This window comes from Chiloscyllium punctatum, chromosome 46 (assembly GCF_047496795.1).
Source record: "Chiloscyllium punctatum isolate Juve2018m chromosome 46, sChiPun1.3, whole genome shotgun sequence".
Lineage (NCBI taxonomy): Eukaryota > Metazoa > Chordata > Chondrichthyes > Orectolobiformes > Hemiscylliidae > Chiloscyllium > Chiloscyllium punctatum.
Window position 1 is genome coordinate 38,915,454 of NC_092784.1, and position 22,196 is coordinate 38,937,649.

At 42.8% G+C, this 22,196-nt stretch overlaps 1 protein-coding gene across 9 annotated transcripts in view; it reads right to left on the reverse strand.

The window, feature by feature from the left end:
- pnpla6 (patatin-like phospholipase domain containing 6) overlaps window positions 1-22,196 on the reverse strand; it is a 224,021-nt gene that overhangs the window by 41,363 nt on the left and 160,462 nt on the right. For 6 of the 9 annotated variants that reach the window (XM_072564052.1, XM_072564051.1, XM_072564049.1 and 3 more), the window contains 4 exons: window positions 20,251-20,407; window positions 17,569-17,685; window positions 14,660-14,729; window positions 2,240-2,359 (listed from right to left, as the gene is read on the reverse strand). In XM_072564052.1, coding sequence (XP_072420153.1) covers window positions 2,240-2,359; window positions 14,660-14,729; window positions 17,569-17,685; window positions 20,251-20,407 — 464 coding nt within the window. The remainder of the gene's footprint in view (window positions 1-2,239; window positions 2,360-14,659; window positions 14,730-17,568; window positions 17,686-20,250; window positions 20,408-22,196) is intronic. The other 3 variants (XM_072564054.1, XM_072564050.1, XM_072564048.1) reach the window with 1 other exon arrangement.

The window sequence follows — 22,196 nt, forward strand, 5'->3', positions numbered from 1 at the left end:
CCGGAGTGGGGTGGGGGCGGAGAGGTCAGGAAGAAGATTGCAGGTTAGGAAGGTGGTGCTGAGTTTGAGGGAATTGACTGAGACAAGGTGGGGGGAGGGAAAATGAGGAAACTGGAGAAATCTGAGTTCATCCCTTGTGGTTGGAGGGTTCCTAGGCGGAAGATGAGGTGCTCTTCCTCCAACCGTCGTGTTGCTATGGTCTGGCGATGGAGGAGGCCAAGGACCTGCATGTCCTTGGTGGAGTGGGAGGGGGAGTTAAAGTGTTGAGCCACGGGGTAGTTGGGTTGGTTGGTCCGGGTGTCCCAGAGGTGTTCTCTGAAACGTTCCACAAGTAGGCGGCCTGTCTCCCCAATGTAGAGGAGGCCACATCAGGTGCAGCGGATGCAATAAATGATGTGTGTGGAGGTGCAGGTGAATGTGTGGCGGATATGAAAGGATCCCTTGGGGCCGTGGAGGGAAGTAAGGGGGGGGCGGGGAGGGGGGGGGGGGGGGGGGGAGGTGTGGGCGCAAGTTTTGCATTTCTTGCAGTTGCAGGGGAAGGTGCCGGGAGTGGAGGTTGGGTTGGTGGGGGGGTGTGGACCTGACAAGGGAGTCACGGAGGGAGTGGTCTTTTTGGAACGCTGATAAGGGAGGGGAGGGAAATATATCCCTGGTGGTGGGATCCGTTTGGAGGTGGCGGAAATGATGACAGATGATACGCTGTATATGGAGGTTGGTGGGGTGGTAGGTGAGGACCAGTGGGGTTCTGTCCTGGTTGCGATTGGAGGGGCGGGGTTCAAGGGCAGAGGAGCGGGAAGTGGAGGAGATGCAGTGTTTGATATCTAATACTTTAGAACAAATATTAAACCACCTAACCACAAAGAGAGTGAGATTGACAGCAGGGACAATGAAACATCATTCAATAGAAGTTGTATCAGAGAGAACAGGAAGCCTACGGTTCCCCTTTAATTGCCATCTCTTTGTCCATACCATTTGTGTGCTGTGCTATACTTACTCTGTTGAAGGAACTACATAAATACAGGTTGTTACTTCAACCTTCAGACAATGGAATGGTTGCAGTATAGGTGGCGGTGTTCGGCCCATCGTGTCTGTGCAGACCCTCTGAATGAGCATCTCCCTTACCATCATCCTCTTGACTTCTCCCTGTAACCCTACATATGGTGCCTTTTCAAAATAACCACATAATTCCCTTCTGAATGCCTCAGCTGAGCCTGCCTCCACCAAACACTCAGGCAGTGCTGTCTTGGCTCTAACCACCTGCTGCTTCACAACGTTTTCCTTCTTTTCATTTTTATTTTATAATAATATTCAATCTATTTAAACCCTCAACCCCAACTTAAACTTATTTCTCAGAGGTCACTGCCACTCAACATGTAAAGAAAAATAGGCCACACCCCACCAAAAACACAAGAGACAATAAGGAGTCAATGTTGATTGAGAAATTAAGCATCCAGACAATCTTTCTGATCTGCCCAAAAGCACTCTAATCAATCAAGCTTATTGCAGAGAATCGGGTTCCACAGTAAAAGGTGAATCACCTGGAGTTTGGTTTGTGCAAGTTATGACAATTTAGGTGGGCAGCATTTTTTTTTGTGAATGTATTAATTTCTGAGAGGATGTTTCTATTTGTCAATTCAGTTGGCAAAGTGAATTATGAAGCAGTAATATTAACCAGAATCAAATTGTGAATGAAAATATGAACAAGTCAAAGAGCTACCTGGGGAATGAAGGGACAACTCACTCATTCCATAAGGCATGATGAGAAGCCCTGGGCCAAGGATCCTGGGTCAGCCTGAGTGACCCCTTGATGCTATGCAGATTTAGTGTTTGACAGCACAGCTGCAAAAAGAAAAGACAGCAGTAGTCCCCACACAAGACTTATCCACCTCCTGCCTATCCCTGGGCTGGAGGATAATAAACCTTCATAGAAAGACTTGGTTCAGAAGGAAACAAAGTAGCACACACTGCAGAATTGCTTAACATAGAATACACTTTCAGCCAATTACAGTTTAAATTATAATCAGTATTACATACTGAATTATACATTTACCATTGTTGGTTTCTAGTGTTTAATCACTACTTTGCCCACAACTTTCAGGAGCTGTAATACAATCAGATAGTCAATGTCAACAGCGTTATGGAGATTTCAAACACACCAAATGCTCAATTTCCTTCCGAGCCCCAAGTATCCAATGTCCCCAGTGGGCCAGTGTAGATAGGAAGTGATTGTAGTGCTGACCTGGGACATTGTTAACATAGCAGCCATCCACAAGCAAATGCCCGTCCTTGGGGTCACAGAGAGGAGGCAAATAAGGGACGTAAGATGCACTCGCTCTGACGTAACGCCAGATACTGCCTGCTGGATGAAGATGAAGAGTAAGAATACAGACAGCACGGGAGGGAAGAGGAATCATAAGGAACACAGGGGCAGGGAGGAAAAAGCATGATTGTGGCCATCAAGAACAAATGGGAAAAAAGTCTCCTTAAAGGGTCAGAACAGCAACAAATGTAAAAGAAAGTTCCCTGTAAGCCTGCTGAACATCCTAGAAGATTATAGATTCAAGGAAGTGTCTAAAATGGCAAAAGAAACACTGCTTTAATTTCTGACAGACATATAGACAGTATATGAGCAAACAGCAACACACAATATCAAGTGGCTTGGCAGCAGGTAAAGTCAAATCAATTTAAATGGACCACACTATCAGAGAAAACAAAAGGGAGTTTAATCACAGAAAGAAGGGGACACAATAGAAACGAACCCAAGAAGGAGAATTAAAGACTAATTCTGTTCCCCAACCCTCTTAGCCATTATGTTAAGGTGACTTTGTTCCATGAAGTGGCCACTGTTGTCTTTGAATCTTGTTAGAAAATAAAATTCCACTGTGAGGTAGTGAGCATGTATGTATGGACTGGGGCAGAACATGCACAATGTTTTTTTTTTGCAAAACCCAACACTTGCTCACTCTCATCCCGATCATTTTCTCATAACTCTTTAAGGTTTCTTCTTGAAGCTCTGAACATTTTCTGGTTTTAAAATCTGTTTATAATCTTCTGTGGTTGTCTGCTAAGTCTCTTTTGCATCCTCTTCACCTTATAAACTACCTAAACCAATTAACAGTAATCTAAGTTCACACCTATCGGTTGGGCATTACCTCTCTGCTTTTGTACTGGAGCTTCCTTTAATCATATTGGCTGACTGGTCTTGCCACTTTTTAACATTCTGCTCTTTCAATTTTTTGTCACTTGGTGTTTAATTTTCTCCTCCTCCCTCTCAAAACACATTACATATTTCTCCATTACAGTTCCATCTAATATGCATCCTTCAAACGGAATATGTCCTCCTGAGGTCCCACACAGCCCTCATCACAGATGCATCCCTGGGGTGGGAGGATTATTTTTAGCGAGGAATGGTTGGACCTGTATCTGTGGAATTTAGAAGGAAGAGATGGTTGTTTTTGTAATGCATGGTTTGGCAGGGTGTGAGGATGGTTGCCTGTTTTAGAGGTGCAGATCACAATTTAAGGGGAACATCTTATTAATAAGGAGTCTCCCTTTTAAAAAGCAGATCAGAGTAATTCTTTCCTCAACTGCTTGTTAAATCTGTAGAATTATCTTCATTCAGACAGCACTGGAAACTGAACCCTTGAATGTTTTTAAAGAAGGGAACAAAAAGGTACTGGGATCAATAGGACAGAAGTTAAGCCACCATCAGATCAGCAATGATCTTTTAAAAAGCAAAACAGATTCAAAAGGCCAAAATACCTACTAAGGTGATAAATAGGATCAGAAATAGGCCATTCGGCCCCTAGAGCCTGCTCCACCATTCAATAGGTGATACATACTTTAACAGAAACTGTGCTGCTTTCATGGGAATCGCTGCTTGCGTGAAGCGGTTACTGCTTAGAAAATGCCAGGCCATTTGGATGAAGATCTTCCTGCTTGTGAGGAGCTCAGATTTTGAGCATTCTGTCAGACGTACACTGCAACAAGTTAAATTGGCAGGACAGAAAAATATGCACCAAATGACCCTAACAAGGCAACATTCTGAAAAAAACTGGAGGGGTTCATGTCGGGCACAAGGTACAATACCCAGGCGAAATCAGGAAGGCAATTATGTTCCTCACCTGAGAAAGTATGTTGGCACGGCTGTGGGGATAGATACACGTGATGTGGAGGTGGGGGAAATTAGGGCTGGGTTCGCAGCAGAGGCACGTGGGAGAGGAAAAGGATAATATTACATTTTATGCAGTTGTTTAAAAGCCCACTAGAGCCTCCCTCCAAATTAAGTCCACAACAGAGGCCTTTACTTCAGCACATGCCACTACTCCTTCCCTCTTCCAACCTTCAGGACTACAAACCAGCCCAGTGCAAAACTGCCCATTGACGTCTCCCCAAAATTAAGCTCTGACTTGTGTTTGCTCGCTGCTCCTAATGTTTCACCTAGTTACCGGCTAAACGTTCCACCTAACTACCAGTAGACCCCAGCTCCCGACCACTTCCTTTAAATGCTTTTGGAAGATTCCGACGTCACTTGTGCCCTAGCCTTTACAATGTTTACAGTAGCCTCATTGCTGTTTGTGGAAGCTTCAATGAACAAGCAAGCAGTTGTGTCTTCCCCATATTTTGACAATGGACTATCCAATGTCTTGAGATGTCATGAAGTTGTGAACAGCATCAAGCACAATTCCAGGTTTCAACATTAGCTCATTTTAAGGTGAAAATAATTGTGGAAAATGGTTTCAGTCTTTCTGCGACTGGGTTATTGAGGCAAGTCTACCGATCATCTCAATTTCTAAACAGTGCCAAATGTGATATTGAGGGGTATTGTGAATGCTTACAGACTGCTCTTATTAAATATTTCATGGGGCTAGTTACATGGCTGATCATATCTGTTTTCCATTCAACAGTGTATGGTTTGGGAACTCATTCATTTCCTGATTCATTCAGCTTTCGTGTCAATGCTTGGGCTGAGTTCAGCTGTTCTGCAGGCTTAAGGGGAAAGGTTTTCTTTGGTTCTCCTAAAGAGTTATTTAAAATGTGCAACTGACTTAATGGTACAATTTTGGAAGATGTAGGGTGTTAAAATGTCTATTGATAAAGCCACTGCGTGCACACAGTCAAACTGAAAGCTCCCAATCAGAACCTCACTAACAGCTCAAACAGTTGTGCACACATATCACACTCAGGTGGACTGACCTCACCACTCCCCCACTGAATCCCATTTTACATAAGGGACGCTTAATAAATACACCAGCACTACTTATTAACCATGTCATTTCAAGAGTTAGTCTTTCAGAAAAAGCTGATGAACAACTAAACCTGACATGCAAGGCCGAGAGAGAGACTTTTCTCACACTGAACAGTCACAAGTTGAATTTTTGGTTTCTATTGGACTGCACATTGAAATATCTATCAAAAGCTAGATCACCACAATTTTGACCTAAGCTTACATGTCTAACAGAGTACATGGATTGGTAACAATCTGCATCCTTACAATGTCAGGAGCAAAATGAATAAAATATGGGTCAGACCGGCAACCCTGGTACAAATGGTTAGTTTTCACCTGCCATTTACAGGGATACCTGCCTTTCAGTTCTCAATGACGATACTAACCAACATTAAAACTAAAGTCAAAACTAATGGAGGTGCCAGTGTCTCCAGGCCAAACACAGTTGGATAGTGCCTCTCAGTTGAAGAGATAGGGCGAGCTGGGTGGAACTATACATGTGCTATTTCTGATATCTGTTCTAAATCACACAGGTACGATGAGATGGTGCGTGTTATGGCATTTTGTTTTGCAGACTTAGATCTTCAAAGCATTAGAGAAGATAGCAACTGCTCAGTAAAACCAACCTTTTTTGTATTACTTTAGCCTGGTTCTTATCCATCAACTTCTGATCTAACCCACTGAATCTGCCTTTAGAGAATTCACATCTTCAACAGTCATTATTTCTGAATGAACGACTTCCAGCTTTTGATTAGTTTTCAAAAAGTTCCTTGCACTGAAGAATTCCATTTGGCATTTTCACTTCAATGTTCAGTTAAAAGACAGGTATCTTTTGAAAACAAAGATACATCAGCTATAGAAGCTACCACATGGTTAGTTTGGTGCCAAATGCTTCAAAGACAGTTGGTGATTGGTCTGACAATGTTAAAACAGCCTTAAAGGTGACTTGGGTTCTGAGTGTTGGCAATTCTGCATGGTAGATTTCTGAGAACCAGAGATGCCAACAAGCCGAAAGTACTTTCACTGCTCTGGTCATCCACTGATGGAAAGATGACATCCAATGGCAAATGTTCGATGGAACAGCAACAAATTCAAGTGGAACCCTCCTGCTCCATGGAAGGGCAGGAGGACACAACTTCTTGGGAGTAGGAGGGAAACATAACATCATTCCCAAGGTCAAAGAATACCTGAAGCAGACTGCTTCCGAGTATAGCAGGTTAGCATCCACTATAGTTTTGGAAGACCAACGGGAAGCTGGGCAACATAGCCTACTTTTTTTTCACTACTTTGACCTGTTTCCCCCATGTCCCTTACACTGAGCCATTCCTTAACCAACTGTTGCCTGGGAGGGCCAAAGGAACCATGACAATAGACTAAAACTAGCAAATGATGACTTCAAAACCAGTCAATTGAGGGACTGATGGGTCCCTCTTCTCACTGCAGTTGTTTGTCTGAAGCCCTAGATGAGGCCTCCAATCAATACGTTGATCCAATGTGTGGGTCCCAATTTCTTCCCTAAATTCTGCAGAACTGCCTTCAGATTGAAGGGAGCTACTGGCGGTGAAAAAAAACCACATCCACGAATTGGCTGAGTCGGTGTCAGGATCAGTAGGCACAAACAACACAGGGATAAAATATGCTCCTGGCGCCATGTTGTGTTCTGAAGAGAAGTCATACTAGACTCAAAGTGCTGTTCCATAAACACTGTTTCTCTCTCCACAAATTTTGCCAGACCTAAGTATCTCCTGCATTTTGTTTTTTTTCCAGCATCTGCACTGTTTTGCTTTAGTTTTAGAGCAGTCTTCTTCAGATAATGAAGCAGTCTGACACATGGACAGAGTTGTCAAATTCAGCTGTACATTGTAAAGTGGCAAACAACATTTATATCACTCAAGTCAGAGTCTAACCAATACCCCTTTTTGACACTTCATGGATTATCATTAGCAAATTAGTCTCAATCAACATGCTGAGAGATCACCAATGTCGAGAAACATAACTGGGCCAGCCATAAATACTGTAGTTACAAGTGAAAATTAGAAGCTGGCTAACCCACTGAGTTCCAGAAAGCCTGCCAACCACTTACAAGCACAAGGCAAGTGACATTCACCACCTGTCTCAATTATTATGGATAGAACACATAAGGCATGTGGTACTAACCAAAACAAAGCAGCCCACTTGACTTCGGCCCTGACCACCATGTTAGACGTTCACTTCCTTCATTATCAGCACAATGTGATTGCAGTGTGAACCCTTTATAAAAAGAGGCAGGGCAGCAACTCAAATGTTTCTTCAACAGCACTTCCAAACCCACGATCTCTACCACACAGGCAGATAGTGCATGGGGACATCACTACCTCCAAACCAAGTCACATATCCATCTTGAGCTGGAAACACTTTGGCATTCCTTCACCCTCACTGGATCGGAATACTGAAAATCGCTAATTTACAGTCCTGTAGCAGTCCCTGTACGACTAAGCTGATGGTAGGTCAAGAAAGCAGCTCTCTCTCATCCATCCAAAGGGATGTTATGAATGGGAAATAAATGCTGGCCTTGCCAGTGATGCTCACATTCTGTGAATGAATTAAAAAAAAGATTCCAGGTTCAAGGCACCAAATAAAATCCCCCCACATTCAGGTAGTTTCTAATACACTGTGTGTAGCGCCTGCAGGTCCCGCACTTTCTGGACATAAGTCTTGGTTTCCAATAACTGACGTATTGTTGTGTGTCATGTTGTCACAGCTCCTGGTGTTGTTACAAGTGCATTGAGATAGCAGTTTAACATCCACGTGGAGGAAGCTGATGGACTGGGAAGGTCAAGGAGATAGGTGCTGAGGCTTCAGAAGAACCTGCTGCCTTCTTGAAGAAAGGTCACTGGACCCAAAACGTTAACTCTGCTTTCTCTTCACAGATGCTGCAAGACCTGCAGAATTTTTTCAGCAATTTCTGTTTCTGATTTCCAATTTCCGCAATTCTTTCGGTTTTCTGTTACCTGCTTGGATCAGGATGACCATCTCAACTCTCATATATCCACATAATTACTGTCCTGGAAAGTTTCTAGGTACTGAATTTAGGTACTGGAGCTCATATTGTTTACCTGATTTTCAAAAAGCTGTTTATATGATGCCATAACATAATGTCCTTCTGAACGAGTGCGTTCCTTAAATCGACTAATAATGCATCCTTATTGAGAGTTCAGCAGTTTGAGGTCAAGCTGGTCAGTTGGTTTGCAATGTTTCTATAACCAGGTTATTAGTAATACTTGCATAACATGGCAAGTGCTACAACAGCTTCACAGAGAGGGTTAAAGAGGTACCATCTTGATTACTGATCTGGATCAAACTGTTTCAAGCCCACAGTTTGCAGGCAAGATGAAACTGCGTTATGGATCTGGCCTGGAGAAGAGGTTAGAAACAGATCCAGATGACAAAATCCAGGGGGCAAGGACGAACGGCAAGCTCCATGTAAGGCCATTAATAAGAAATTTAAGTGCAAGTGTAACCTGTTGTGAAGTATATTCAGGAGATGGTGAGGACCGCAGATGCTGGAGAAGTCAGAGCTGATAAAGTGTGGTGCTGGAAAAGCACAGCAGGTCAGGCATCTGAGGAGCAGGAGAGTCAATGTTTCAGGCTTAATGCTTCATCAGGTCAAGGTTTACGAACCAAGGCAGTGAGATGATGGCGAGAGTAAAAATGATGTGTTCAGATATGTTGCTAGCATGACCAAATGCAAAACAAAATGCATCACTGTCCTTGTACAGGACATGTGCACAAGCACCTCATTTCAGTTCCCTTTCCTGGACAATGATACACAGAGGGGGAAGGAGGAAGAGAATCAGAGGAGGACCACAAAACTGATAACAAGTTCACCACCATAGGTTTGGAGTGCTGGAGTCTTTTCTTTCTAAAAGACCATCAAAAGTGATGGATTTCCAAAGAATGGAAAGGATTAGGTTCATTCCATGTAGGGTAAGGAGCAGTGGGGTAGGGAGTTATCAGTTGGTGAAGGCTCAACCATATAGACAGGTATTCTTTGTTTTACGGAAAGTGTTTCTGACATTGTCATAACTCTTTACATCTACACGTTGTACAGACTTTGGTGGTAACTGTAGGCTGAGGCCTTCCAAAGTATTGTGTGTAATTATGGACTCCACATTCCAGGAGGGAACGTGATAGCACTGGAGAAGATGCAGATGAGATTTACCAGGATTTGCCTGAGGTGGTGAACTCAGTTACAAAGAGAGATTGGACAGTCTGGAGTTGTTTGCCTCACAGCGGAGGAGATTGTGAGGGGACATGATTGAAATGTATAAAATCAGGAGGAACATGGAGAGGGTAAACAGGAAGAAACTTTTTCCCTTGGTGGAGGGATCAGGGGCATAGATTTAAGGCAATGGGTCGGAACTTTGTAGAAGATGCAAGGAAATGTTTTCACTCAGACGGTGGTTCAAATCTGGACCTCCCTGCCTGTTAAGAATGGCAGAGGCAAAACCGTTCATCACATTGACGTAGCATTTGGATGTACATTTGTGATATCAGCGTTAGAAGGCGGTGGGCTAAGTGCTGGAAAATGGGATTAGAATATAAAGATGGTTGCTTTTGACTGGTGTGGGCCGAAAATCCTTCTTCTGTGCAGTTGACCTCTATGATGGAGTACTAATGACAACTGAAATAATTGCCTTTGATGTTATCAACTGAACAAAGTTGACAAAATAAACAATTCTATGATTCTAGAAATACGAAAAGTCCTAATAGCATTTCTCTCATTCTGAGGAAACACAGAACAATTGCTGTTTTTGTTTCATTCATGGGCATCACTGGGTGGGCCAACACTTATACGGCAATAAGATGCAGGCGATCTGCCTTGCTGAACTACTGCAGGCCTGTTGGTGTAATATTGGGGAAGGAGATGCAGGAACTCAATGCAAAATACCTCAATTGTAGAATGGGGAAATACCACAGCAATCTGTGCTTAGCAGGACCCCACAAACAACAATGAGCAAGATAACCAGATCGGGTGATTTGGTGGGTGTTAGTTGAAGGATAATTACTCAAGAATCAGGAGAATGCGATTCCAGTTGAGGGTCCTCTACTTATCATCTCATCCAAAATACAGCATCACTGACAGTGTAGCACTCCCTCAGTGCAGAGTAAGCTGGAAGTGGAGGCATGTGAAAAATATCTTTCACCAGAAACAAAGCTACTGTGGAGCACTTATTAGAAAGCGCAAAAGCAGCAAATAATTTCTACCTGGTGAGTTTCTCCTACTTCAGTTACATACAACCTCCTGTGTTGATTGGTAGTTTCCAACAGGAACATCACAGTCCAATCTACAAATTTCATTGTTTTCTTCAGTTCAGGCTGGTACTTAGTGGCTTTTGCTGGTGATCTACGGATGTAGCATTTTGAGGGTGTACATAAACACATTGCTATGAGGACAGAGTAATTGTATTTCTAAAGTTGTATGCTGAATCAAGTCTGCATCCTCCTGTTCTCTCGGTCACAGCAATTATGGTGATGGCCCGTCTCACTCTGTATCTCATGCAGAATACCCAAGAGTATCGCCTTCTTTAGCTCTGCAATTTATAATCCATGTTCCCCCAGACCAATCAGTGCATTAATGTCCTAGTCCTGTCCAATGGGATTTCCACTGCAGGCTCATACCTCTGCATGGCAGCATGATACCTGTTGTACTTCCTAACCCTGAGTGATGGTACCACGGACCTGGGATCTCAGGTACTCTATATTCCATCCCATTACCTAGAGTTTAAAACAAGTTCTTCATTCACAGCTTGGCTGCTTCAGGAGACTTTGTGCAATTCAGTAATTGGTCATGCATGGAAGTTGCTACAACACTGTGTTCTACTTGGCCAGTAATATCAATGTAAGTATGACCTTTTGTAATATTAACTTAATGATGCTGCACGTCCATGTACAAACTAATACTATTAAGTTAAGCTCGCAATTAAGCTAGAGGGAGCTGTTTTACTAAATAGCTATGGCCTGTTTGAGATATAAAAATGAGGGTAACACTACAGCTCAGTCTGACACCACAAAGCAAGGATGAGCTTCTTACTTTGCTAAGCTCAAGAGAAGCAGTGGCCTTGGAAACCATAGGTCATCTACTGTTCCTTATCCAGGAGCAAACCTACTAACTGTAAACTTTTGGGAAAAAAAATCCAAGAGGTATTGCAAGAATTCATTCAGCCCACACACTAATTGCTGCTAACGCTGTCACATTATAGGCTGCAGTGGGATTTTCTACATTGCTATTGCTGTCTTTAAAATAGTAAGGCAGCAATTTTCATGCAAGTCCATAAGTACAAGGTAACTTCCACTTCACATTAAATGCAGATGTGGAGTCTGCAGGCAATTGTCTCCCACTGGGGAGGTATAGCTGCACAGAGTGTAGCTTCTAGGCAGAGAAAACGTGCAGACTCACAAAGTGCTCCAGCTTACTTCTTAAATTCACGGGACAATGAAGGAAGATTGGGATTTTTTTATCCTCTCTGACTGACAAGCGCTCGCAAGGTGCTCTGTGCCTGTGCTTTCTTGAGACTGAAGGAAGCTAACCAGAACTCTCAGCACCTGGAATCTGAATTACAGAGACTGGTGGGAGACCATTAACTGCCTTGCAATATATCCAGTCAATATACAAGTTCTGAATGGCGAAATATTTTAGGGAGGGATGTAGGGAAGGAGGGGAGGAAAGGGGGAGGGCAGTACATGTTTTTTTTAAAACAGAAAGTGAATTAAAATCTTACTGTGACTGTTCACTCTTCTTGCATAATACTTACCACTGCAATTTTACACAGCCTGTAAATGGCAGATTAAACTAAACATTTGATACAATGCAAGGAACGTGGACACTCAAAGGGGTTAAACATAGCCTTTAATTAATGAGAAGGAATGGAGAGAAGAGACAGTTCTGTGTGAAAAAGGTTACCCTTAGATTAACTTTGGGTTAACAGAAGCAGTTATGAATTGGGTGTGGATGTTGACAATATTACAAAGCAATGCCACCACAATGAGAGATGGGAAACAAAAGCTTTGGGAGGCAGGGCAAGATGGGAAAGGACACAAACGAGCGTTACACACCACGGTACAACCTCCACTCTCAAGGGCAGAACAAGGAGTTGTGGATAGCAATGTCCCAGTACAGCTCAGCTTAGTATCAGTGACAGAATCAGATCGGAGTTTTAACAATCAGAGGTCAGCAAATGTCCCTTCCACCACAAAGCCCAGGAGTAGACCTCTAGAAAATCACTCCAAATTCAAGAAAGATTTTAACCAGGTCTTATTTGAAGAGAACAGAATGAATTCTCCATGTTGTTAAGGCTCCATCTGCTTCAGTTCAATCAATGGAAGCTCATGATAAAACCACTCCACATCATCAGTAAAGGGGAACACTCAGCAATATCCCTTTCACTTCAGAATCTCAAATTATAAAGGTACTCGTCAGATAATAATGCAACTTTCAGTCACCTGTTACCCTTTCTCCTCAATACTGAAGATTCTTTTGTAAAATCGGTGCCATTCTTTCCAAATTAAATCGACAATTTTGTCCTGATGATCGCACATTTTAGCTGGATTCTCCTGCCTCTTTGGTTTAGTTTAACAAGTCCAGTGTGTAATACGCTTGCGTGATACATTGACAGAAACTGGTCAGGCTGTTTGGGATCTGGGGCTATAAATCTCCAAAGCAGTAACTGAAAATGATAGGAACAGGGCGAGGGGGGAATGAGCTTGTGGGGGGGGGGGAGCGGGTAAAGAATGGAGACAGAGACAAGATCTTTGCCACAAAACAGAGTGAAAAGGAGCGAAGCAACCTCTAAACGCCGTCAGCAGTAACGTGCTTAACACGCGGCCCTCTAATGCTCTCAGATCTGGAGATGACCTGCAGTGAAGAGGCTACAAAATCCAATTAAAAAGGGCACAGCCAGTATTCCAGAACAACCAATCTACTGCCACACTGCAGCTGATACGTGACCAGAAGTCTTGTTCATACCAAGCGACTGGAGTCAGTTCCCACACAAACCGCACGGGTACTTGCGATGCAAAGCAGGCATGCTTCAGACTAGGCACAGTCATTTGGAGCAATTGGCTTCTTTCATCAGCCCATTGTCACAAGATGCAACTGGCCCTTAAACAATGACAGGGGGTTTGATTCATTTGCAGACTCACTAGAGATGATGATTTATTTTTCTTGGTAAAGCAAATATTGGGAAGACAGATGAAAATAAAAAGGGAATAAATCTGAGTGTTCCGCTTTAAAGATAATTTAAGGATCATGCAAGCCTAAACAAACTAGCGATCCTGGTAATGCTGGCATCGTCATTCCTATACTGCTCACTCTCCAACCAGGTGTCCAATGAATGACACAGAGCAGTGAAACAATTCGGAAATATTCCTGTAACACTGACAAAAGTATAGTATTGGGATTTTCCACACTTATTGTTCAAACACCCACAAAACTACCATTCCCACCCACCAGCGCTGACCATATATTTCACATTATTCCTGCATCCCAGTGCCTGCCTGCCCTTCTCTGGGTGATCAAATTCTAGCCCAGCTGACCAATCAACAATAATAACGCTTACAAATCTTCAACCATTCAAATTTGAACTAAACTTCAGGGTTTAATTTGTATCTAATTCAGCTCACACTTGGAAGATGCTCGAAATATCCTAAGATACCAGCATTAGCAGCATCATTTGCACAGAGTTTTGACAGTTACAGGATTACACTTCTGTAAGGAACGTTTAGTAACTTAAATGGTTAAAGGGTCAAAAGGTAGAGCATTTCAAAAAGGTAGTACCATCCAAAGCAAATACTGACTTGCATGAAAACCCTGTGCTGACTATTGTGCCTCTGCCAAACCATCATACCCGACTAGGTTTGAAACTGGATGCATGACATTGAATATAAATTAGTGACTGAATTAATTGGTTTGTGATTGCACATTTGAGGAAACTGCACTAAAAGCTGCACAATCAACCCCAATTCTTACAGGCTCCATGTTCAATATTTTAAATTACTATATTTTAAATTACTATCTTTGTTTAAACTTTTTCACAGGGTGACCCTTGCAGCCTTTAAGAATCCCAGGAAGACTCATTGAACTGTGTAGTATTCAGATTGGAAAATTGAAGGTGGACTTTCAGATGCTTTAAAAAAAAGTCACAGAATAACTGCACAATAGAATTTCATCCGGTGTGCTGTTAAAACTGCTCTTCAATCTACTAAAGGGTGAAGGACTCCAAACTGTTTGATGAGTTACCATCAATTTATGGGAGGAGGAGAAAAGTTATTTCCTATTGGACAAAAGCAAAAAGGGGCGAATATCTTGCTGGCAGAAGGCAAGGTACTCAGACAGGGTATAAATCTGTTACACATAGAACAAGCCACAGACCCACAGCAAACAGACAGTCTTACCATCTTTGTGCACTCGCATTGCAGATGCAGTGATATCAGTTGTTACATTGAAATATGGAATCCAGAGGTCCTGAAGTCAGGGTGGGGAAGAGAAGAGTTATGACCTGTGAACAGCTGTGGTTATAGCACTTTCCAGTAACACATTTTAAGTCCCAGCTGTTGGCAATACTGGACAAGTAGGTAGATAGGATGGTGAAGGCAGCGTTTGGTATGCTTTCCTTTATTGGTCAGAGTATTGAGTACAGGAGTTTGGGGGTCATGTTGCAGCTGGACGGGACATTGGTTAGGCCACTGTCGGAATATTGTGTGCAATTCTGGTCTCCTTTCTATCGGAAAGATGTTGTGAAACTTGAAAGGGTTCAGAAAAGATTTACAAGGATGTTGCCAGGGTTGGAGGATCTGAGCTACAGGGAGAGACTGAACAGTCTGGGGCTGTTTTCCCTGGAGCATCGGAGGCTAAGGGGTGACCTTAGAGGTTTACAAAATTATGAGGGGCATGGATAGAATAAATAGACAAAGTCTTTTCCCTGGGGTTGGGGAGTCCAGAACTAGAGGGCGTAGGTTTAGGGTGAGAGGGGAAAGATATAAAAGAGACCTAAGGGGCAACTTTTTCACGCAGAGGGTGGTACGTATATGGAATGAACTGCCAGAGGATGTGGTGGAGGCTGGTACAATTGCAACATTTAAGAGGCATTTGGATGGGTATATGAATAGGAAGGATTTGGAGGGATATGGGCCGGGTGCTGGCAGGTGAGACTAGATTGGGTTGCGATATCTGGTCAGCATGGACAGGTTGGACCGAAGGGTCTGTTTCCATGCTGTACACTTCTATGACTCTAAGTCATATTTCAGACTAAATCCTAGCTTGACAAAGCTTATGTTTCATTGCTGCAGTTTGGTTATAGTGGCAATAATTTACTGAATATATTTCCATCAGGCTTCCTGGTTACAAAGGAATATGTTCATTACACTGAATAAAAAAACAAAAAGCTGTTTACATATATAAAATTTATGTAAAGTCTCATCATAAACAGCAAAAAACTTCAACATGTCTTTCTCACAATATCCTTTCAACACTCAACTCCAGTAGTATCACTTCTACCTTCACAATTTCTTAAGACAAATGACAAAGTTAATAGAAGTGTTTCCTTTCACAAGACAGGATTCTCTGTGTGCTCCAGACAGTTTAACTCACCGGCTTCTTTTAGACTTCAATTATTTTGAAGCTGTGAAAACTTATTTCCAGCCTTGCTGGCTTGGAGGGCACTAAAAACTAAACCTTTCTGCTGCAATCAAGCTTTACTTCCCAACTCAGCCTGCCTGTAGCTCCTGGTCACCCGTTTCACTGGTGGTGCTAAAAGCTCAACTTTGTAAACATTTGAGCAATCCTCTCTCCAGATGGTTGGAGAGTCAGTTAGCTGAAGTCACGTACTTTCGCAGAAAGATTGTCTGATCGCTGGTTGTTCAAGCACTTATTGACTGTCCCTGTTCACCCTCGAGGAGCTGACAGTGAGCTGTCTCCTTCACTGCTGTTAGACCAACAATGTGATTACAGACGGGGTTCCAGGATATTGTTACAGCTACAGAGAAGGAACAGCGATATATTTCCAGGTCAGCATGGTGAGTGGCTGGGAGGGGGAATTGCAGGTGGTGCTGCCTTTGCCCTTCTACATGGTAGCGGTTGTGGGTTTGGAAGGTGCAGTCGAAAGATCTTTGATGATTTCTGCAGTGCATCTTGTAGATGGTGCATACTGATACTACTGAGCGTTAGTGGTGGAGCGAGTTGATATCTGTGGGGCAATATCATGGCTGTCTGCCCTTAATAAGTAAGTAGTTCCTGATCCTTACACCAAACAACTCAGCTTCACAGAATTAAAAAATCAAACCTTTGCCTTTCTTCCACATTAAAATCCAAGTTCCGTATTATGAATATGCCATAAATATTTATCACAGAATACTGTATACTGGAGACCCTTGTCTAGCTCAGTGTTCCTAATCTACACATTAATGATGGGAGGTGAGAGTTAGTGTCCACACAATGGAATGGTGGAACATAGATTGTGAAAGCAACATGAGAGAAGATAGGAGAATGTGTTTCTTTTGTGCAGCAAGTTATGATGATCTGCAATGCACTGCCTGAGGGGACGGTGGAAACAGATTTAATAGCAACTCCCAAAAAGCAAACTGGATAAATGTTTGCAGGCGGGTAAAAATTGCTGAACTATCAAAAAGGTGCAGGGAAGGGGAATGATTGAATAGCTTGGTCAAACCATTGGCTCAAGCATATTGGGCCAAATGACCTCCTCCTTGCTGTATAATTTGATGGTTCCTGATACATTGGGACCTGATGTAAAACACATTAGATGAGAAGGCTAAATGACAAACGTGCTAATTCCAGCTGCAAACTTACCAGTGCAAATTGCTACCATTACAAAGACACAACTTGGCTCAAATGTCTAACGTCATAGATGCTGCTCTGCTAATGAACTTGTACAACTCATTAATGTGAAGCCAACAGCACAGTGGTCTTCTCATGAGAACTGGAAGCAGGAATAGGCCCCACGCACCTGTTGTACCATTTGATAAGATCAAACTAGCTCAGACTGTGGTCTCAAACTGACTCTCGTCTCCCGTACACTACGAGTCCTCTACAAATCAATTATCAATCTAATTCACTCTTCGAATGACTCTGCCTCCAACAACTCTCTCACCAAGAGAATTCTTCAGACCAAACATTTCTGTTTTATATAGGATTGACCTATTTTTAAACCATGTCCTCTAGTCCCTCATAGGCATTCAATATCAAGAAATATTTGGAGTGGTTTACAAGGGTGAAGGTACAGTCCAGTGGGATGATTAATCAGTTCTGTCAAGGTTTGTGCGACAGCTGGTTTTCTTTTAAAGCTTACCTCAATTTGTTTGTCCTCAAACACATCAGCAATGCTTGTGTTAAAGGCAGAACCCGACAGCATAGAGGTGATGGGGTAGGTCAGGTCTAAGACGGTTTTGAAGACAGAGTTCATTGCCTATGGAAGACAGAAAGATGTGAATATTCTTAGTTGTATCTATGAACCCCTTGGCTAAACATGCAAATACTTTCCTCATTGAGTATTGACCAGTAGGTATGTATCCAGGGTACTCAAACACTACAACAAATATTCATTTGTTTGGGCTGATGGGTCGTTCCCTGTTTGTGCTAAACCTTATGATGGGTATTAAAGAGTACAGCATAGAAACAGACCCTTTGGTCCAAATTGTCCACGCTGACCAGATATCCTAACCTAATCTAGTCCCATTTGACCAGCATTTGGCCCATATCCCTCTAAACCCTTCCTGTTTCTATACCCAGCCAGATGTCTTTTAAATGCTGTATTTGTACCAGCCTCCACCATGTCCTCTGGCAGCTCATTCCATATACACGCCACCCTCTGCGTGAAAAAGTTGCCCTTTAGGTCCCTTTTATATCTCTCCCCACTCAGCTTAAACATATGCTGCCTTGTTTTGGACTCCCCCACCCCAGGGAAAAGACTTTGCCTATTTACCCTATCCATGCTCCTCATGATTTTATAAACCTCTATAAAGTCACCCCTCAGCCTCTGACGGTCCAGGGAAACAGCCTGTTCAGCTGTAGCTCAAGCACTCGAACCTGGCAACATCCTTGTAAACCTTTTCTGAACCCTTTCAAGTTTAACACATCTTTCCCATAGAAGGAAATCAGAATTGAACGCAGAATTTTAAAGTGGCCTAACCAATGCCCTGTACAGCCTCAACGTGACATCCCATCACCCATCAGGTGAAGCCAAGGGCAGAGCACCCTTGCCTCTGACATGGGCTTGAGGTTCTACTGCAGTAACTGAATCCAGAATCTGTGCGAGTAGCTCTAGTTGGCAGGAATACTGTCTCTCAGATCAGAGATTAAATCAAAACCCTATTGACCCTCTCGGGTGGACATGAAGGACCCTACAAGAGCAGAGAGCTTCCCTGAGTTTTCTGGCCAATATTTATGCAACCAAATGAGAAAAGAGTTTTGGTCATCGTCGTGCTATTTATGCAGGTGATAATTTTGCACAAACGTTTTTCTTACATTAATACTGACTGCATTTCAAGAAGTATTTTGCAGACTGTAAAGCACTTAGGGTCGTTCTAAGATCACAAAGTGTGCAATGGAAGTACAAATCTGTCTTTTGTTAACGATATGCTTCACCTTTGACTGCTCAGGATGGATAGGCACCAAGGACAACACATTAGGTCACTTCAATTATAAATGGGCGCCTTTTCCTTTAATATTCTACAACAGGGTATTTCTATGGCACTGTGGGGCACAGACCCTGTCTTGGAGCAAGAAGCTTCAAGTTCAAGTCCCACTCTGGGACCTGACAATCATAGAGGTGGTGTATTAATTCGGTTAAACAAGTGGAATATCAGTTTGCAAATCCTCCCAACACATCATGGGGAGGTGGTAAGATTGGCAGAGTTTCCTGGTCAGACATATGATGGGGAGACATTGGTGTCTCTACTACCACTATATAAGGCTCCAGATTAGAACGTGCATGTGAAAGTGCCACAACAACTCAAATTCTCGGTGTGAGGGACAGATTGCTGAATGGCCAGTGCACTGCAGATCAGTGCCAACAGCATAGGGTTTGATTTTTGTTCTGGATCTGGCAGTTCAGGATCTGCCTCCTTGCCCTGCCTGTTGTGACTGTTAGTCCACCATGACTTTGGGCAGAGAATTGGTGGCACAGTGGCTCAGTGGTTAGCACTGCTGCCTCACAGCGCAAGGGACCCATGTTTGATTCCCGCCTCGGGCTACTGTCTGTGTGGAGTTTGCACATTCTCCCTGTGTCTGCGTGGGTTTTCTCCGGGTGCTCCGGTTTCCTCCCAAAGATGTGCAGGTTAGATGAATTGGCCATGTTAAATTGCCGATAGTGTTCAGGGATGTGTAGGTTAGATGCATTAGTCAGGGGTAAATGTAGAGTAATAGGGTAGGGGAATGGGAGTGGGTGGGTTATTCTTCGAAGGACTGGAGTGGACTTGTTGGGTCAAATGGCCTGTTTCCAAACTGTAGAGGTTCTGTGATTCTATGAGAACTGATGAGGATGATCTGACAGCGAGAAAGCTAAACTATGGCCCATGGTGATGAGTTTTGAACTCTGGCTGAATCCATTCTTTTTTAAAAAATTCATGTTAAGCTGAAACAATTCTGTTTAAAAATGACCAGATTCCCCTGTTATTTGGAAATCTGAAGCTCTCTTTGTTGTAATGAGTGATCTCATAGAATATATAACATTCTTCAGAAGTGAGAAGGACTATTCCCAGTGGCTGAGAGGTCAGGAACAAGGGAGAGTAAATGAAAAATATTTCAGGCAGAGTAGGAGAAACTTCATTATTTAAAATCAGAGGTTGTAGAATACACAATCAGAGATGATGTTTGAATCAGAGACATTCATGTTCAGAACAGGTCTAATGGATGACCAAATGAAAGTGGATGTTGGAGCTCAGGAGTATCCTGAGATTGTGCCAGGTTTTCTCATGTTTCTGGATCAGTTTTGTGGAAGATAAAGAAATGAAAAAGCTAGAAAAAGACTTACGTTTGCCCACTCTCTTGCTCTCTGCTTCGTCCTCACTGCACTCCGCTCCTCAGCATATAATGCCCCAATAAACGACCCAATAGAGGTCCCTCCAACAATATCGACCGGGATTCCAATCTCCTCCATAGCCTTCATTACACCGACATGTGAACATCCCCTGAGAGGGTCAACAACAGGAAGAGGGCAGGAGAGAAAAGAGGGAAGGGCAGGGTGATAATGAAGATGGGTTAGATGTCGGAACGGAGGGGAGAAGGTGAGGTGAAAGAGGAAGGGTAAGAGAAAGCAGGGGAGTGCAGGTTTGGATGGAGATAGCACTGTTACAATCACCACTCACGCTTCCAAAATACAACCTCTCACACACAAGAATTCAGAAACATTGCTGCAGTCTGGTTGATTGTTTTTGGGAGCCCAGCTTCATCCTGTCCTCTGCTGCACGTCTGCACAAACAGCACTCGATGTGAGATGCAACAAGAGGTATTGACATCAGGTAGCAACAAAAAGCCAAGTTTGATTCTGTCTTCACCTGTACAGTCCTGCAGTGACCCCCAGATCACATTCAGCAAAAGACCGTTATGATTTTCCTCTGGTTGGAAGAAGAGTTCTGCTTTTCCAATGTTCCATACAAGACAGTGAGCAGCGCTGACTGGAATCTGGAACCTGACTGACTCCTGACCCATTATTAGTGGTACAGGACAGCATCTCTGAACTCCTAATGCTATAACTAAAATTCTAGCTACAAAGTTCAGAGGGTGTGGGAGTTCCTTGTCTGTCAATGCTACAATTGAGCTTTATATGATTAAGATGTTTCAGGATTGTATTTTCTGGTTTAAAAGACTGCCAAATTTTGGGACTGTATCTTCGAATGCAGCGAAGACAATAATGATAAGATGGCCTGTGCAGGAATCTGTCTGACAGTGAGTCGGGTTAGTTTAATTATTAGAGATCAGAGGAAGATTCACATCACTTTATTGAGGAGCCAGGTGCAAGATTTTTGGGTTTGGGGACAATGACAGTACGATATACATTAAACAACAAATAAAAAATGACAGTACTGTTGAGCCATCTTGTGATAGTGGTAGTGTCCCTTCCCCGAGCCAGAAAGCCCAGGTCTATTCTTATTGGCTCCAGAGGTATGTCATAACATTTCTAAACACATTAGCTAGAATATATCTAGAATAAGATGAAAATAAAACATGAGAGTATGATTTGACCCCATCATGAGTGGACCACAAGTCTCCCAAAGTCCTGGAAAACTAAAATATAAATCAATTACTAAACAGTCGTGCAAACTATCCCTTTACTTCTATGACGAAAGGAAGGTGGGATATAGAATAACTAATTAATTTTACTTTTAAGATAAAAATAGCATGCATTTCCATTGCCATGATGAGGAGAACAGAGGAAACCATTTTGACACTAGGTTACGAGTTTACATTTAACCCAGTAATATAGGAAACATAGGAACAGGAATAGGCTACCCAGCCCCCTGAGCGTGTTCTGCCACTCAATTAGATCATCGCTGATCTATGGCCAGACTCCATACACCTCCATTGATTCTTATCCCTAAATACTTTTCTTTAACAGTAAATCTCAGATTTAAAGATAACAACCGATCCAGCATCTACGGCCATTTGTGGAGGAGAATTCCAAATCTCGTCCACCATTTGTGTACAGAAATGCTTCCTAACATCTCTCCTGAATGATGCTGCCCACATTCTAAGACTATGCCCCTAATTCTAGAGTTTCCAACCAGCGAAAATAGTTTATCTTTATTTATCCTATCTTTTCCTGTTAACATAGAGTGATAGAGGTTCAAATCATCCAGGTCGACCAAGTTTCCCAAACTAAACCAGCTCATTTGGCCCATATCCCTATAAACATTTCCTATTCATTTACTTGTCCAAATGTCCTCTAAATGTTGCATCTACCACCTTCTCTGGCAGTTC